The sequence below is a fragment of the Ptychodera flava genome, chromosome 18, assembly GCF_041260155.1.
Source record: "Ptychodera flava strain L36383 chromosome 18, AS_Pfla_20210202, whole genome shotgun sequence".
In the NCBI taxonomy this organism is placed as follows: Eukaryota; Metazoa; Hemichordata; class Enteropneusta; family Ptychoderidae; genus Ptychodera; species Ptychodera flava.
The window spans coordinates 7,056,842-7,077,053 of NC_091945.1; the positions used below are offsets into that span (position 1 = coordinate 7,056,842).

Consider the following 20,212-nt stretch of genomic DNA (forward strand, 5'->3'; position numbering starts at 1 on the left):
AAAAGACAATGATTAACGGGTGATATGGGCTTGATTGAAGCTATTAGATCGGTTTTCTTTTGTTCCAAATCAGAACAACAATATCAATTCTTGTCTAATAATACTAACCAACAGAAGCATGGCATCGTATGATATTCGAAGATTTTGATTTTCAGCAGTACAGCTGGAAATATGGCATCAGTGGACTTGCTATAATCACATGGGACTTGTATCTGATGAAGGAGACACCTGCTTGTGTGTAATGGAAAATGCTCTTTTGAAATGGAGCTATAATGATAAGTCCACGTGGAACATGATTTGCTAGAATACACTATCATCTGTGCATTGATCAAAGTGAATCTTCAGGAGTGGCTACTTGTCTTCTAAGTTCTAGAAAAATGATAATGAAGTTTGAATTTGAAAGGACAAGATTTAAAAGCTACAGCTGAAGAAAGGCTACAGAAGATGTAACTACTGTATTGTTGCCTGTCTCTAGATTCTGTACAATTTTCACAATGACAAGGGTAAAACTTGACCTTTGAACTTAACGCATTGTTATATGGAATGTTTGGTTTACCTCTACATCTTTAAAGACACTGCAACATAACCAGTCCGGGTTATGTCCATATAGAGGATAGTACGGAAGAGCCAATGGCGTACCGTATATGTAATGAAATTAAGGCAAGAACCAATCACGTACTGTATATGTAACAAGGGTCAAAGGTTACGTTGGTTCACTTCGTTCAGATCGTGATATGACCTGACAGATCCACCGATCCAGTGAGACTGTTGGCTACCCGGAAGTATCTTAGCTCCAGTCGATTGGCGACGTTCTACCGTGTTAAAAATTGTAAGATTTCTTCAGGAATAGTTTTCTGAGTTTCTTTACCCTTGACCATATTCGACAAAGAGTTATTGGACGTTTTTCGTTCTCTTTTCCCAGCTTTTGGTTAACTTCTCGGCGATTGATCCGGCGCGCGTTTTTCTGAGCGAAGGGTCAATCGCACCGGGCAATGCATGGTGATCGAAAAAATCGTGCTCCGTCGTGCTCCGATGACCGACTAAAACAGTTGAAAACAGTGCCCATCTTTGCAAAGCTTGAAATATTCTCCATACTGCAGATGGCAAGGTTAAATTGAAATTTGACCAAAAATAGGTGATATTTGGTGACAAATAACTTACTGTAGATTTACAAGGGTCAAATGCTGATTTCTAGGAGCCTTACCCGGCCACGAAATTCATCCAAATAAGTAATTTTCAATGTACTAACCACTTGTGTCGGTCACCATCTCGGCCACACTGAACATTGTGCGTAACGTCTACATCTAAAAACTACCCAGTGCTAAAAATAAAAGGCGAAATGAAGCCGAAAAGTTCCAAACTCGTTGCAATGTACGAGCCAAGGTTTGCATGGTTAATTATTCATGACGTTAGCGGCGGCAGGTTCGCTGATTGGTCAATCGTAATATCCTCTCTATGGACATAACCCGGACTGATAACACTCCATAGCATTCCACAAAAGACAAGAATAAAAATCAGGTGTCATTGTATAATATTCACACTTGAGATCAAATTACCTAAAATTCACCGACATTTGAAATTCAAAATGGTCGCAATCCCTGTGTTAACTCTATGGGGGGAAAATTAAAATTTTGATTTTCAAACAAATAAGACTCTGAAAACTTTATGTACTCCTTGCACTTCTACAGTGTAGGTGAGCTTCCACAAGCAGTGGATAACAAAAATATCATAAAAATTTGTGAATCTGAATATCTGTTGCTGAAACACATTCTACCTTAATGAGAAATAATTAGTGAACCTGACATATCACACGTTGTTACCACATATAGTGGGAAAATATTCTCATGCTATTCATTGATCAATCATCTTCAAAGTACCGTACATATGATAATAGTCAGTTTGAAGTATGGTGGACGACTTTCATATTTAGCATCTTAAAGTCCAGTTTGGTACAATCATCGTCTATACAAACAGGAAAAATCTGATTTAAGTTGAGTTGGGTTTGGTGACAGGTAAATGCTTGGGGCTTCAACTCTATTCTCTTTCATTCTGAAAACAATGTGTGCTTTGAAGACTGCTTGTCAATGTCTTGAGACATAAAAGTTGTTGAAAATCATTTTGAAAATGAAAACTATATACATTTTGTGGAATTACAAATCAAGAACTGCTGATGTAATTTATCAATTATCAATTATTATTTGTAAATTGATGGCAGCTAGCTTTGTCTATTAAAAGTAAATTTAAATGATAAATCACAAAGTTTAACTTAATTTCCAAAAGAGAACATTTTAAGTTCCCTGGAGTAAATAATAAGCCAAGGTGATGCTCAATTTCAAAAAAAGGAAGAGTTTAAAGATTCTTGGCAAACAGATTGAGCATAGGTGAGTATGTCTAGACACTAAAGATAACTATTTATTTTAGGTATGTACAAGTAATGATACTATCTGAATCTAGAACCATACTTGGTCTGAAAACTGAAATACTTTTTATCAAGGCAACATGTAGAAGTGTTTCCCAGCATAGAATTTGTCTGCACTATCTTGTAACGGGATACAGGTGTGAGTCATTCTAACTCTTACAATTTTGAGGAAAAAAATCTCAAATGCCTTAGTTGCCAAAAAACTTATGAAGTTAGTGCCTTTTATGAGTTTATATAAAACAACATTTCATAGTACTCACTCAGTAATTTCAGTAATTGTCATGATCTGATCAATGAAGATCAGACCAGACATAGAGGTATCCTTGGAAGGGCAGATCGCATGTATTTAACCCTTATGTACACATAATCTGCCCAAAATCAGTCTGTTTAAATCACTTTCTGTTTCTTCATTGCAACTACACTGCATCAAACAGTAAATCATCAACATTTAAATTTTACCGTGAATCTGTCCACTAAGTAAAAGAGCTTCTGCAGTATTTTGTTGACAACACAAGACTACATTCTATTCTGAATAATCAGGAAAACTGACAAGTGACATGATTTAAGTTTTCACAGCAGTCAATTCTGATGTGAGTACCTAAGTACTTAAATTTATCTGTTAAAATTTTCCTGAAAATTGCGACAAAGTTAAGCAGCAAATTTCTCAATGCAAAATAAAAATATAATTTGCTATTTCAGGGCGTATATTATCAGCAAAAACACATTAATGTCCAAAAATAGATGATAAAATGTCTTGATGTGTTTATATACCAATACTTCATGTAATCAGTAATTTTTCTGTAACATTGTTACAGTATAATGTTCTGGTATTAACCATAAAACAGCCCACGTTTAATATCAGACAAAATTACCAAAATCCATAAACAGTTGATGGAATCCAAATATCGAAGGTAACTGACATAATCCAAGTCTCTCTTCATTTACATAATTCCCATGAGCCTCTTTGGGAATCTACTGAATATCTTTATTGACAAATATCGACAAAGCGGTTACCAACTGAGAAGACAAGCTCAAATCATCATTATAATATGCTTGGCTGGAATCCGGCAATCTGATTGGCTGGAGCCAGGGTTTATATTCTCAACAAGTCATCGTTGATGACACAGTCCCCGCTTGTCCATTTTGTTATAATCTTTGGTGTCTAGGTAGCTGTGGTCTAGGTAGCTGTGGAATGACATTGATGCAACGGGTGCATTAGGCCTGTGACTTGCATAATAAAGTAATCTGAGGAACGTTCAATAAATGACTCATCTCTGCCGGTAATGACCACTCAAGGAACTTTTGATTACATCACCCATAATGATGCCCTTACTGCCTCCAGTGTCATGATGGCACATACTATACACATGGTTTGGTGGAATTTTCGAAATGGTATGGGATCGGGTATGTTGTTGTAATCAGCCATTTCGGATCATATAATGAAACAAATTAATGTACACAAAAATGCAGCCATAGTATTTTATCTTCGTATCACGTTTGAACAAAATCAGTCCATCGAGGGATAGTGACCTATGTTTATGTTTCAAAGACATAAAAAAATCACACCAAAATTTAAATCAAATGGCTGTCTATTGACCATATGGATCATAGTACAAAATTAGTAGACATGCATATGTATATGCTATAGTACTTTATCTTTGTACCAAGTCTCAACAACATTGGTTAAAGAATATTTGCATATGATTAAGCCTCAAAGACATGAAAAAATCCAAAAATGACCATCTGACAGCAATATTGGAAAAAAATGACAATATGGCAGCCATATTGGAACATGTCACAAAGTAAATTGACATGTATATGTATGCCATAGTGCTTGATCTTTGTGCCAAGTTTGGACAAAATGGGTGTAATGACCTTTAAATTACGATTCAAAGACATGCAGTTCTGCAGCCATATTTGATCCTATCGCGAGCTTAATTGATACATGCGTATGTATGCCATAGTGCTTTGCCTTTGTGCCAAGTTTGAACCAAATCGGTTCAAAAAATGTTTGAGTTATATGGTTCGAAGACATGAAAAAATCGCAAAAAAAATGGCCGCCTGTCAGCCATATTGGATCATATCACGAAATAAATTGGTGTTCATATGAAGGGCATAATGTTTTGCTTTTGTGCCAAATTTGAACAGAATCGGTTCAAGGATGTCTGAGTTATGGTTCAAAGACATGAAAAATCGCAACAAAATGGCCGCCTCACGCCCATATTGGATCGTATCGCAATATAATTCAACGTGCATATGTAGGACATAGTGTTATGCCTTTGTGTCAAGTTTGAACAGAATCGGTTCAAGGATCTTTGAGTTATTGTTCAAAGACACGAAAAATCGCAAACAAAATGGCCGCCTCGTGGCCATATTGGATTGTATCACAAAATAATTTGACATGGATATGTAAGCCATAGTGTTATACCTTTGTGGCAAGTTTGATAAGAATCTGTTCAAGGATGTCTGAGTTATGGTCCAAAGACATGAAAAATCGCAACAAAATGGCCGCCACGCACCCATATTGAAACACATCGCAAAATAATTTGACATGGATATTTAAGCCATAGTGTTATACTTTTGTGCTAAGTTTGAGCAGAATGTGCTCAAGGATGTCTGAGTTATGGTCCAAAGACATGAAAAATCGCAATAAAATGGCCGCCTCGCGCCCATATTGGATCGTATCACAAAATAAATCGACGTGCATCTGTAGGTCATAATCCTATGCCTTTGTGCCAAGTTTGAACAAAATCACTTTAGCAGTGTCTGAGCAACTGTTGATGACGGAAGGACGGACGGACGGACGGACGGACGGACGGACGGACGGACGGACGGACACACGGACGGGACCCAATCTATAAGTCCCCGCCGGACTTCGTCCGCGGGGACTAACAAGAAGACCTGCGCGCCGCGTAACATTTTTGAGCTCGCGCAAATTTTGAACGCCAACTTGAGAGCTCAACGTGCCATAATATCTAACAAGTCTATGGCTTCAGATTGATTTTGATTGTTAAAATTTAGTCTCGTGCAGCTTGACGAACCAACAAATGAAGAGTTTCTGTAAGGAGCGGAGGCTATGTAACAACAACACAATTTTTTAAAGTTTTATGAGCGTTTTTTGGAGTAAAATGCTTCAAGTTCGATGTCTAATCGCGATATCGATGCGTTGCATAACCGTATTTTATGAATTCAACTGTGCACGCGCGCACGTTCTGAAACGTTCTTTTTTCGAGTTTGTATGAGGCTGGGCGCTCCGCGATCTTGAACTCTCGTTCCAACTTCGGCCCTAAATAACGAAATTGTCCACTTGTTTTAACTTTAGCATATTATAATGAGGTTATAAACGGTGCGCTCGGGTATTTGGTTGCGGATATAAGACCTCTGGGCTGGAAATTAGCATATTTGGGTGAAATAATCACCTCGCTTCGCTCGGTGATTATTTCCCGTCAAATATGCTAATTTTCACCCCAGAGGTCTTATATCCGCAACCAAATACCCTCGCTTGCCGTTTATAACCTCTAAATAATATCCCTCAGAAATGCAGTTTTTACTTGAAACCTGAATGAAAAGTGCAGTTTTTACTCCTTTCACAGAACATAAGTGGAAGTTACAGCTGGACAATATCACTTTTATTGCACTATCAAACTCTGGTCAATAAAGTTTATTATATTGCCATAAATAGCACTTTATTATCTGCATACTGTATGTCCACAATTCCGTTGCCGGCAAAACTGAAGTGTTGCATGTTTTCTCGATAAAAATCCAGTTTCTGCAGACGTTCACGATTACTAATCATTTAGAATTAATTCACCAGACAGTTAAGCATTGTACATATTAGAAATTGGTATTTCAAGTTGGTCAGCAGATTTCACATTGGGCAGCCTAGCAAATCTACCAGTGGAAAGTGCTTTTGTCACAGGCAGTTGACCTTTGACCCCGATTATCCTTTGCAAGGGACCAATGTTACCACAGTCAACAAATAGGTTGGGCCAAACCATGGCAACAAAAGGGTCAAGCAAGGTTAACAATGCTGGGTTCTTCTTTTGTGTGACACATAAATAATATCAGAGGATTGCATATTGTTGTGGTTCACAAACTACGGCCAAAACGGAGTCAGCGTGGACTCTCTCTCGTGCCGCGCAACAAAATAAACGTAGCCACTGACGTTTATTACAGACAAAACATACAGACAATGTAGCAAATATCATGAAATCTTTTTTGTTGAAAAGGCGTGCTGGCGTTACCAGGACTGTTTTGAACGTGTTGATTTCATCATGGATGTTAGATAAACATATCCATGTCTAGAACAAAAACTAATGAAAAAAGTTAAATTTCAATATTTCAACGATTTTATCCAACTCAGAAACGAAGGCTTTCCGTTTTGAGGAAAATTGACCCTAAGTATGGGTAGGGTCTATGGAAACACTAAAATTGTAAAACAAGAACATGCAAGAAAATGTCAACAAATTCGTAAGCCTGGCAATACCAGTCGTGTCCCTTGCCATTCAAGGTGTTTGTGGATACGATGGTGGAGGTTCTTTGGGAATGGGTGGGAACCATTCATCGGTACGGATACCAGTCACTGATGTGTTTAGCGGGAGAGGGGAAACGTGATACCGCGCCGTTCAAGCTCTTTCTGTACAGGATTTACCGTATTTTTTGTTTAATTCTCGAACCCATCGTATTGTTTCACCATCAACTCAATAATTGAATGCCATCTCTTACTCTCTCTTTTTTGACGAATCAGGATTTTGTTATCCGGGAGTTTGTATTACAATAGCCTGTACGGACATGCAGCTATCGGCACCCGCTGTGTTGAAATACAGCGGTACGCTAAACAACTAAATGTAACGCTGAATCTACTTGTCAGCGCCCATGCCGGGATTTGTCATGCAAACGTAGTGGATGGGGCGTCCGACACTGATTCGTTTCTAGACAGCAAATTTGGTAATGGACGATGGTAGTCCTTCGCTCATGGTTGGCGACGTCGTCATTGTTGACAATTGCCCAACTCATCACAATCGTGGAGGTGAACTTTTGGCACAATTCTTAGATCACATGGGAATACAGTAGGCCTACATTTTCACGCCAACTTACTCGCCTGACTTCAACGCAGCTGAGTATGTTTTCGGACTCTATGTAAAAGACCGATATTCAGGCATTTGTTTGAGGACAATAAACAATATGCTGTCCTTCGCGCAGTAATGGAAATTACGCCTGGTGATTGCCTCGGCTTTTATCGCAAAGTTGGCTATTTGACCATGTAGTTTTTCCTGGGAAATAGGTCCTTTTCCTGAGAACGAACCAGGTAACCCTAGAAAGACGGTTGCGGTTTTTCTGTCATTTCATTTTACACACTGCAGTATACATGTATATCTCGCTGGAATGATGAATGTTTTCAGTGTGTTTCCAATTAATCCGTCTGTAGAGAAATTCTGCACACGTAATTATTTGTTACAAAAAGGAAACAAATTGAATCTTTTGTTTGATTTGTGCGATTGTTTGATGGCGTTTAGCTTGGGTGTTCTGTCTGAAAAAACGTCAGTGAATGCGTTTACACTGTTGCGCGGCACAACAGAGAGTCCAAGCTGACTCCGTCTTGGCTATAATCACATATACTTCCAAACCTTGAAATGACAAAATCTACGATTAAATGAGCTGTTCAAGCGTCTTGTAATGTCTGACCTATCTTCATCCACGACTGCATTTGATACGTGGTCACTTCACTTGTGGAGAGACCGTAGATGACATTAACTATACAACACAACTCTGTTGCTAAAAGACTACTATTTTACCAAGCAAAAATAGGTGTCAAATTTTTGTTATACTTTGAACGATATCAACATTATGCTTCTACCGGTAGGGTCACCTTGAAGTAATTTGGTACATCAACATGACATGACTGGTAATACACGTATGCATTGACACAGAAAGTAAGAGAGTGTTCTTTGTGAGTGCTACACTTGAAGTATTAAATATGGATGTGAGTGGTAGCAGCTTATACAAGTCTTGATTTGACACTTTTTGAGAATCTGTTACGGGGCCAATTGGAAAGTGTTTGCATCATTCACTCATCTGCAATCATTCACCTCAATCAATGCCACGTTTGGAAACTTTACACAGCACTAACACTACTCTCAGAAAACTAGGACTATTCTTAAGAATTTTTTATCTTCCAGAAAGTTCAGCTTTCTCTCAAAATCATCAAAATGAAGGAATACACAAGTAGACAGACAGACATATAGTAAATCTTGAAATATCACAAGTTGCAGACATATGGTGACATATGGTACTTTTAACACTTATGAAACAAGTATCAAGTATGGGTAGCCCGGAGTACAAACCGGATAAATCTATATTTTCATGAAGATTTTTCATATTTTATTGATCATTGGGTTCCATGACCCAGGATCGATTAAACGGATTACGATCAAATGTTTTCAGGATATACTCTTGGGACGGCTTGTTTACCGTCATTTATACAATCCTCTAGGTTGTGTACAAAGGAGAAATGACCTCTTATTCAATGATCTCTTTCTGTATTCAGGTTTTTTTGTCAAGATGGATGCTTGTGTCTGACCCTCTTATAGCCACTCTGAACACAACACTACCTACTACATACATGATATGTGTCAAGGGTTTCATACACACATTACATGAATAATCTCAAAAAAATTTATGAATATGAATAAGGACAGACATGAAGCGCGACTCACCAATGCGTGTAGTATTTCATGTTTCAATGAACCCAGGATATTGTTGTAGTTAGCTGATTCCGTTGAAAGAGAATTTGGACAAAGGTTTGCAAAGCCAGCAACAGGTCTGAAAGATGTAATAAAGAATTCATTATGGAGATATTTTCACCAGATTTACAAAGCAAAATGTGTATCACCAATGTTCATTGATAAATACAACATTTATGCTTGACAAAGAATTGTTTGCTATTTTCAAAATTTCAATGTTGGGTCATGCCATCAAGCTTAGGTCGTACCATTAAGGTTGGGTGATGAGGTCACGGCTGGGTCATGACATGTAGGTCAGGTCACAACACAAAGGCTGGGTTACACATGACACTGACGAGATGGTAAGGTTGAATATTTTTTTACTCTTCCTGTTTGAATTTTCATGAATGATTCAAGAGTTCATTAGATTGTTTTAACTCTGCTTCAAAAATAACAAAATGACACAATGGATATATATTTGAAAAGTGTTATCATTGAAACTACAACTCAGACTGTGTAATGGCTGTACAAATCTTTTAATTTTTACTATTTATCATATATTGTCAATACCAGAACTGAATAGAAAACAATACAAAAATATAAAATACTGAAGAATTCTGTAAAAAACATATCGTATAGAAATCTATAGGACTAAAAACTCCCCTTCAGGGTTACTACAAGACAAAGAATTCCTATGAGACACTGATCAAAATTATCATCGAAAATTATCCTGTAAACATCGAAATGAATTCCAAATTGGAATCCTGTAGGACATCACAGTACGAGATTCCTAAAAACCATCCTACAGGATTGTCCTATAAGATTGCTACAAAACAACAGGGTGGTTCTAAGATCACATTTATCATTTAAAATGTTCTGCAACCATCTAAGTGAAGTCCAATTTGGATTCCTGTAGGACTTCACCCTATAAAATTCATATGGGATAGTTTTTATGAGGTATAAAATACAAGGCTCTGTACTCCATGCTGTAAATTACCACATGAAAATGCTACCCACCTGTCCAAAGCTGTTTCAAGCTGACACCAGGTGGCAAAGCCAATAGTATCATCCCATCCACACCTCTCAGTCTGCATGGCTGTCACATACAGTATGAAGTCATATCCCTCAACACCTGGACCTTCACCAGGTGACCCGGGACCACACTGTACACCGTTGTCATAGTTACAAATATGGCAAGCCTGTGATGCAAGAAACCATACCATACAATTTTGTCATTTTCACAAAACTCTACAATTTTTCAAATTATTGTACCTGTATACAAATTATGTACCCGTAGTGTACCATCCAAGGTACCACTGAGTCATTTTTTCTTTAAATTCAACTGAAACAACACTGACTAAACACTATAAATGAACACTGATATTACAGGTGTGTCACAGTCATGTGTCAGATAGATGTACATGCAGTTTAAGGTAGAATGTGCCTCAGGGACAGATATTCAGATTTACGAACTTTAAAAATTCTTTTCTGATCTACCTCTTGTACGAGCTCATTTTAAAGCTTTTAGAGTAAGAAAACTTTTTACTGTCTTATTTTTTGAAAATTGAAATTTTATTTTCCCTCAGAGAGTCAACATTGGGATGGCGGCCATTTTGAATTCAAATTTCAAAATGTCAGGTAATTTGTTTCTCTAGTACACCTGATTTTAATTCTCGATTTGGTAAGAGTATGGCTGAAACTTTTCACTGAGTAAAGTTTGAGCAAAAGTTTAAATCTTTCACTTTCAAGGCACAAACTACCTTGAAAATAAAGAATCCATTTATACTGGTATACTGGTACTTGTGAAAAAAAGAAAACTACGGTCTCAAAGAAAATGCTTAATACCAGTATATGAACAAATTTTTGTAAATATGTATATTCTCATAAATCTAGAAATTCAGTGCCTTCAGTAGAGATAACACTATTTGTAGAGTAACCTTAGGAGATTATAGATCAATAATCAAAAAACAGCAAAAATGTTGAATTTAATGGACTGGTTCCTATTAAAGTACTTTAAACATGTTTGAAGATACATTTTATCTGTTATTCCAACATTACATTCACGGTTGAACTATTATGTCATAATGGACGCATTAATATTCATTAAAATCAAAATAAACATGTAATCAGCTGAATGTCAATTACTGATCACAAATTGACTGATGAACTGACTGAAGACACCATTGCAACTAATTGATTGAGAAGGTTGGAACAGACTGTGCACCCTGGATTGAGTCTAGATAAACTTTTACTGACTGAAGTGAGTTTAGTCCTCCGATGAAGAAAACAAAAGCCTTGTTAAAGCTAAGCTGAATTCGATAAATACTTAATCAGGCACTAACCTAAACAGCTTGGAAAACAGCTCTCAAATATAAACCCTGCCATAACAAATTTAATGACTGCAAGCATCAAATAGTGACATGATACTCATATCTTTTGGCAATACAGCTTGCTTTGATTCAGGCTACAATATTGACAGTGTTTGCAAAAAGACAGGTATACTCAATATCGATTTCATGACAAGGAATCCATAAGGAACTGCCAGTAACATGGGTTAGTTCACATTAATCCGAAACTAATATCTCTGATAAGTAGATAAGTAGTAGTAGCAGTAGTGTATATTCGGTAAGTACAATATACATAATATTTTTATGTTGAAATGAAGTGTAAATATTGGAAATATATAAGATGGTAACTGTTGAAAATATTTTCCACAATTTTTTCTTTGCTGAAGTCCAAAGTGATACAGCTGTGAATGCTAGAAGATTTATATCCATCAAAAACACACTTCTACCTTGGAGATAAATTCAGGTCAATAAAAATGTGTCTGTCCATAAAAATACAAAAATTTAAGTATTTATGCACAATAGGCTGTTAATGAAATGTGTTCTATGGTGGAGCACAGAACAGAGAATTCCTTGTCTTTAATGAGGAATTTTCACAAAGTAAACCTAATTTTAATTGAAGCTCTTTTGAAATGGCTGTTTAATAGTACATGGCCAATGACAGAAAGTGCCTAGTTAATAAAGTCAGAGTCAGCGTGTTCATTTACCTGTAAATGTTCTTCAGGAACAGTCACATATCCACACTTTGTCTGTGCTGCACAGGCTCCTAGACAATATTGGTTTGGATCATTTGGTAAAACTTGATAATCTTTTGTAGCACAGGACCTGAGGAAAATTTAGGATAAGTGAACAAGGATGTCAGGAATGGATTAGTGCCTCATAATTGCCTATACTGACTTGTAGCAATACGTTAAATTCCAGTCATATCTTTACAAAACTCATCCAGCTACACAACCTTTGTGACTTTGTCACGAGAGTGACACACTTTTCATCTAAAGATGCTGCTTTTAAAGACTATAGCATACCTTCATCCCTGACATTAAAGTTACAACAGTTGTTTTGATGATAGTTTTAATATTTTCATTCCATAAAACAAGTTATTGCTTCGTCTCCCCAGACTGTGCTCAAATGTAAAATATTAGCCTTGTAAATACACTGTAGTGTACAGAAAATGTAGTGTTGGTGATGAAAAATAAATTCTAGTTTGGATTTCAATTGTCAACTACAGCATCGGATGTTACACACGAAGGCAACGTTAACAACATGAACACAGGGCATTTCAGGAAAATAAATTTCATAAACAGCACCAGCAAAATGGGAACTAGATTACAAGTTACAGCTACAGTTTTCAGTCATTGATATTACACTGCTATTACTGATGTTTGAAACTGTGAGATTTTCTTATGGAATACTTTGAATTTTTTCTCTCTGAACAAAACAATGCAACAAAAGGAGACTATATGACAGTTTATCAACTGGTGAAAATTGTCAACTTTGAATTTAATACAACGTTGCTTTGGGGCTGATTGAGAGACTTTTTTATAAGCATCAGACTTGTTCCTAGTTGCATGGCCTTTGTTGGCAGAGTTATTGGCTGGCCTTTGTGTTCACAAAAGCGTAGTACCAGTGCCACTAACTAACTGAACTTCATTCCCTAAATTTATTCTGTATTGATATTTATGTGCCAACAGACTTGGAGAAAATCTACATTGGCATCAATATATGCTCCTTCTATGCATAGTTTGCTGCACAGCAAACGAAGACACTGATTGGTTTCCACACAGTCTGTCTTTCAAAGTAGCCTTTTTGTCTGCCAATCAGAATACGTGTATTTGGCATTTAATTTACCTTGTTAGTCTTATTGGTGCGCCTGTTGGTCTGACTTGGAAAGTTGTAGAAAAATAATTAAGGGCCTCTGGTATAAGCGAAACCTGCAAAAAATTGGAACATAAGGATAATTCTTACAAAAAAAAAACATCAAAACTCTCTTATCACAAAGTTTTTCATCTTGTGTTGTGCTTCTGTTGTCAAGGCTCATACAACAAGTCATCGTTGATGACACAGTCCCCGCTTGTCCATTTTGTTATAATCTTTGGTGTCTAGGTAGCAGTGGTCTAGGTCGCTGTGGAATGACATTGATGCAACGGGTGCATCAGGCCTGTGACTTGCATAATAAAGTAATCTGAGGAACGTTCAATAAATGACTCATCTCTGCCGGTAATGACCACTGAAGGAACTTTTGATTACATCACACATAACGATGCCCTCACTGCCTCTAGTGTCATGATGGCACGTACTATACACATGGTTTGGTGGAATTTTCGAAATGCTATGGGATCGGGTATGTTGTTGTAATCAGCCATCAGCCATTTCGAATCATATAATGAAACAAATTAATCAATGTGCACAAGAATGCAGCCATAGTATTTTATCTTCGTATCATGTTTGAACAAAATCAGTCCATCGAGGGACAGTGACCTATGTTTATGTTTCAAAGACATAAAAAAATCATACCAAAATTGAAATCAAATGGCTGTCTATTGACCATATGGATCATAGCACAAAATTAGTAGACATGCATATGTATGCCATAGTACTTTATCTTTGTACCAAGTCTCAACAACATTGGTTAAGGAATATTTGCATATGATTAAACCTCAAAGACGTGAAAAAATCCAAAAATGACCATCGGGCAGCGATATTGGAAAAAAATGACAATCTGGCAGCCATATTGGAACATGTCACGAAGTAAATTGACATGTACGGTATGCCATAGTGCTTGATCTTTTTGCCAAGTTTGGACAAAATGGGTGTAATGACCTTTGAATTACGCTTCAAAGACATGCAAAATTCCAACAAAATGGCAGTTCTGCAGCCATATTGGATCCTATCGCAAGGTTAATTGATACATGCATATGCATGCCATAGTACGTGCTTTGCCTTTGTGCCAAGTTTGAACAAAATCGGTTCAAGGATGTTTGAGTTACGGTTCAAAGACATGAAAAAATCGCAAAAAAATGGCCGCCTGTCAGCCATATTGGATCATTTCACGAAATAAATTGGTGTTCATATGGAGGGCATACTGTTTTGCTTTTGTGACAAATTTGAACAAAATCCGTTCAAGGGTATCTGAGTTATGGTCTAAAGACATGAAAAATTACAACAAAATGGCTGCCTCACGCCCATATTGGATTGTATCGCAATATAATTTGACATGCATCTGTAGGTCATAGTGCTATGCCTTTGTGCCAAGTTTGAACAGAATCGGTTTGAGGATGTTTGAGTTATGGTTCAAAGACACGAAAAATCGCAAACAAAATGGCCGCCTCGCGGCCATATTGGATCGTATCGCAAACTAATTTGACATGCACATGTAGGCCATAGTGTTATGCCTTTGTGCTAAGTTTGAACAGAATCTGTTCAAGGATGTCTGAGTTATGGTCCAAAGACATGAAAAATCGCAACTAATGGCCGCCTCGCGCCCATATTGGATCATATCGCACCATTATTTGACAAGGATATGAAAGCCATAGTGTTATGCCTTTGTGCCAAGTTTGAACACAATCTGCTCAAGGATGTCTGAGTTATGGTCCAAAGACATGAAAAATCGCAACAAAATGGCCACCTCGCAGCCAAATTCGATCGTATCACAAAATAAATCGACGTGCATCTGTAGGTTATAGTGCTATGCCTTTGTGCCAAGTTTGAACGAAATTGGTTCAGCAGTGTCTGAGAAACTGTTGATGACGGACGGACGGACGGACGGACGGACGCACAGACGGACCCAATCTATAAGTCCCCGCCGGACTTCGTCCGCGGGGACTAATTAATGAGATATCTGCAGACATGTTTTGTGTTATGAAATTTTGCAAAACAGATAAATTCCAAATGTAACATTTAGATTGGAAAAAAATATCAATTGTGAAAATTCTCGTTTTTTTTATTTTCAGACAGATTCACAAACAATGAGCTTTTACGGTTCTACTCCACAAGGAATATGCTCTGACTTTGTACGGCACTACACTGAACTCTCCACAAAAACTTATTTGCATATAAATATTCAGGAATTTCAAACTTGTTTGTCGACTGAACTGGAAACTTCAAAAATTTATGATATGATCTCAGTATCTTTGGTACAACCTTTCACCACCATTTACCAATACATAGTCCCATCCATCCTAGTTAAAACAATAGGTATGCACCAAAATCTTGTGGTAAAAGGTTAAGCTTTTCACTATCATGGTTTGACCATAGACAATATATAAACTTTGATCCAGTCCCACTGTTTTCTAAAGCAAAGGTAGATCTCCAAAGAGAGAAACGAGGGTGTCAAAGGATTTCAAGATAGCTGTGACTGTAATACTGACAAGTGATATTATTAAAGTTGTGAACAAACTATACTTACCTTTATTAAATTGCGTTTTTCTGTATCTAAACTATTTACACTATTTTCATACCAAACAAATATGCGAATATTTTGATCTGCACTTCTTTTCCTTATCGAATGATGTGCGTCAAGGTATGTGTGTCGCACCTGTAATGAAAATAACAACTATTGATATAAACTTAAAGGAAATAGAACTGTAAATTTGCATTGTTGACAAGGCTTACAGTAAAATCAACAGTAGTCCCCGGTCAAAGGACAACCAAACCTTGCCTTGGGACTACTAATTTCTCAAAATGGTTGTCCCATGGGACCACCATATATTCATACCCATAGTGTACAGATGGATGGACTGTGTCGGCTCCAAGCTGATTTCTAGACTCTTTCAAATATTAGACGGTGATCATATCTAAACCTAATGAAATTCAAACCTTCAATGATAAACTGATCACCATGCTTAATCTTCTTTGGGAATTCAGGATGATAAAAAAAGGAAAAGATATGGAGTTAATAGAGTAACGGTATACTCTTTTGTCCAGTATTCATTTGTTTTACACTGTTTGATTAGCCATTATACATGTATGAAGAAAATTGAGTACTTTGTGATATAGTTTATAAAACATTTCTGCTTAAAACTGATTTTATGGACTGTCTCTGTATGGCCTGGAAGACTTCAAAGTAAACCATGTGTGAGATGATGTAGAGTATGATATTTGTTTGACAAATTGTCAAAAATACTAATTATATAATTTAAAATTAGCAATATTGGGTAAAAGTATAGATTGCCAAATATTTTCTTGGGACTACTAATTTTCAGAAATGGTTGTCCACTTACACTACCAAGTAAAAAGTTTAATTTTGATCGCTGTCCTTTTTGTTTTTATATTGCATAATTATAGTTTTTAAAATGAACAACTATGATGATATTTTCACACACCGCTGGAATTGACGCTGATAATTGAAACTGTATTTTTTTGTGACAAATATTGTACATAGATAAAGCTACACAAATTTTCCTTGACCAATTTCCCCAAAGTTTAAGCAGCATTTGCAGACACTGAACATAGCTGTGAATTTCTGCACTTAAAGTTCATATGTTGTTTACTCGAGATAGTGGAATTTCGGGTGATAACGGTTTTCCATTTGGAAAGAACGTTGAATGTCTGACAACATAATGTTTACAAATTGAACCTTTCACTTTGAAAATAAATGTTGTATATTGATGTCAGTCATTGTGTCTTATCTGCTCTTACAGATCACTGACTTCTATTTCTGCATTTAAACCAATCTCAAAATATCCTGAGTTTTCCAAGAGTTTTCTTTGAATAAGACATATTAAAGACTGCAAAAGTGTATGACAATGTCATAACTGTGGAGTGGCATGTAAATTCAAACATCATAAGATTTCCTGCCATTTTCAAAGACTACTCATGTGACAGAGAAAATAAAGATTACAACAACAAAATGGGTGCAACTGTGTGTTGTGTAGTGAGCAGTGATAATTCTATCAGTGACCTTCAGTTAGCACATTTACACAAACCAACTTAGGTATGAAAATAAAATCATGAAAATAATGTATAAAATTTGTAGCCATTGGGGCTTTAATTCTTCTTTTAACTTTTACTCATTAACTCCCATTTCTGTCTTGTTTTTGCTCTTCTGTTTGCTACTTTGAAAGAAAATATTTTACTGAATTTGTTATTAACAAATCATTTTACTATCCTTTTACTATCATTTTACTATCCTTCCAAATAATAATGGCAAAATGGTTTTTTCTTAAAGTGGTGCTGCACGTAACAATTTTTTTTGCTCAAAATCACTTTTTTGCAAGGATTCATTCAATTTTCAGCAATTTGTTTACCTTAGATAAAAATATTGGTGGGGCTCACCTTTTAGCTTGTCAAGCAGTTGCAAGTTGAGTGAGAGAGAAGTGTAAATTTATGCAAATCATCCGATTTCCTGACTTCTCTTTTCTCCAAATTTCAAGATTTCAAAATAGTTTCACTCTGGCCGGGTTAAATTTTGTGAAATTTTGACATTATATTCTTTAAATATCATATAACAAAACAACTCGTTTATTTGGCAATAAAGTTTTTATATTTTGAATAAGAGGCATTTTAATTTTGCTAATCATGTTTTCAATCACTTTTTAGAGTGTAGGTCTTTCAACCCCTGCAACTTTAGAATGAGGATAGATAATGCAAAATAAAATAGTTATTTTTTGTACATACTCTTGTTTCAAGTGAAATATTAAATTTCAGAAAACAGTATGTTAACCTTTTGACTTAAATTAATTTCTATCATTAATACCAAAATTGAGGTTTTCTACCCCAAATATATACCCTCTTCATCCTTCCAGTAAACTATTACTACCATACTAAACTTTAGAGTCTCTGCTTTTTGAAAATATATAGTATGAGGGGGTTTCCTTGTCATCTTTGATGAGAAATATTGCTTTGAAAAAAACTGTGTTGGCAAAGTGCAAGTCAATGAAATACAATCAATGACAACAGTAAAAAAAATATCAGCCAAGAAATTAAACATATACACTTACTTTTTACAATTTCCCAGTCATATTTTTTTTTAGACATTTGGAACAGGACGTATGGAAAAAACATTTATTCATGCAAGACTCTTTTGTCTTGATGTTTTTAACTACATTTAGATTATTACCATCATCTCAGTTTTCAAAGGTATTTTCAACTTGCAATGGACTACAATCCTTTCCCAATTTCTAAGGTAACCACAATCTTGTCAAAAAATAAAAAATATCCAAAATTTAAAAAGTAATTGATTTACATGAAAAAAAATCAATAAATAAATAGATGAAGCATATATTACAAGATTAGCATCTCTGTATTGGGAAATATTTTTTCAATTCTTTCACTAAACCATGACAAGTAGCAGTACAAATAGTACTTCAGCTATGATAGATTAGTCTGGAGATCGGAGGGATGTACCGTACTCCTTAAAAGATGGATGACTCATCGGATCCGGCACATGGTCTGCGCAGACCTAGGATGACCTAGATAGGACAAAGCTTGGTCTGCCAAATTTACGTGTATACTGCAACAGCAGTGTTTGTCATGATATATAGCAACTACAGGGCTGATCTTGTAAATTTAAGAACTGCATTACGTTTTTCTGATTACATTAGACATACATGTGTATTCATCCAGAAGAAAGACAAGAAATGAAATGGATCAAACCATTCATTTGCTTGTTGGGGGGGGGGGGGACATACATTGCTGATTAAGTGACACTCGGCTTTCGGTTACACACGTATATTAAATGATTATTTTGCAGCATCAAATTCACTGAGAAATGTTCAATTCATAAAATGGAACCTCATGCACTACTGGTGATTTTGCATTTGGATCCCCGACCAAACCTTTCCCATCTCTGCGAATGAAAAATATAATCTCTCCACTACAACAATTTGAATACTAGGTATTTCTGGATTGTGCACTGTAATATGTAACGCCAGATGTAGAGAAAGGTTGTGCAGCTTTGTAAATGCTACTTGAAAATTACATGCGCTACTATTCAACACGTTTCGCCAGGTTTGAAAATTAATGTGTTAATACTGTGCATCAAAGTTGTGACCAGCATACAGGAGTCCGATTGAGCGTAGAATTTACAGCATGCTTGTAACTGACTGTATCACCCTGTACATGCACGAAATGTTGACAGTACCTGCGTTCGATGATCATATCCTTGAAACATTTGTATCGCTTTGTTGACAAACTGAATAACCCGCGATGTCAGAATGATAGGTGGGCATGTAGAAGATCATACACAGGTCTCTCTTCCGGGAAGAGATCGGACCGCTATTTCTTGGAGATCGAAGCTAGAATAGAGTAATTTACTTACTTCGTCAAGTCCCGGGTGTTGGTGATTACACTTGTGAACTGCTGAGAATGTGTGGATGGGCAGAAAGAGAAATAACAGTGCGCAAAATCTCGATCTTCTGCCGGCTACCCCACCTGTTTCAATCGCCATGTTGAACTGAGGTAAACTGAGTTCACTCAGTCAAGCTGTATGTTTGAAAAAGGGTTTGCCATGATTAACGGTAGAGGGCGTAATCTCGGACCTTGGTCTGGGCGTGAGCCTCGGAGGAAAATAAGGTGTGGGTTGTCTTGTATAGGTAGCCAATAAAGTCGCCGCAGTTTTGTGGCTCAAAACAACTTTCCTCGGCGATTTTGTGTGCTGGGGAAAGGTGCGATAAATGTAAACCGTCTTCATTTTGATACTGGGTCAGGGTGGTTAAAAATACTGAAAATGTGTTGAGTTTAAATCGAAAATACCCATTTCCCTTCTTGATCGAACATTAATTCTTCCG

General features: G+C 36.5%; 1 protein-coding gene across 5 annotated transcripts in view; it reads right to left on the reverse strand.

Annotated features, from left to right (window-relative positions):
• The window catches only part of LOC139116737 (leishmanolysin-like peptidase), a 114,892-nt gene extending 94,991 nt beyond the window's left edge, over positions 1-19,901 (reverse strand). For all 5 annotated transcript variants that reach the window (XR_011548364.1, XM_070679365.1, XM_070679364.1 and 2 more), the window contains exons 1-6: positions 19,744-19,901; positions 15,892-16,020; positions 13,335-13,417; positions 12,194-12,311; positions 10,159-10,340; positions 9,136-9,241 (exon numbers count right to left, since the gene is read on the reverse strand). Coding sequence is in view for 4 of the 5 variants with exons in the window: in XM_070679365.1 (XP_070535466.1) it covers positions 9,136-9,241; positions 10,159-10,340; positions 12,194-12,311; positions 13,335-13,417; positions 15,892-16,020; positions 19,744-19,872 (747 nt within the window). In the remaining variant the exon portion in view is untranslated. The remainder of the gene's footprint in view (positions 1-9,135; positions 9,242-10,158; positions 10,341-12,193; positions 12,312-13,334; positions 13,418-15,891; positions 16,021-19,743) is intronic.
• Positions 19,902-20,212: the final 311 nt, after the last annotated feature.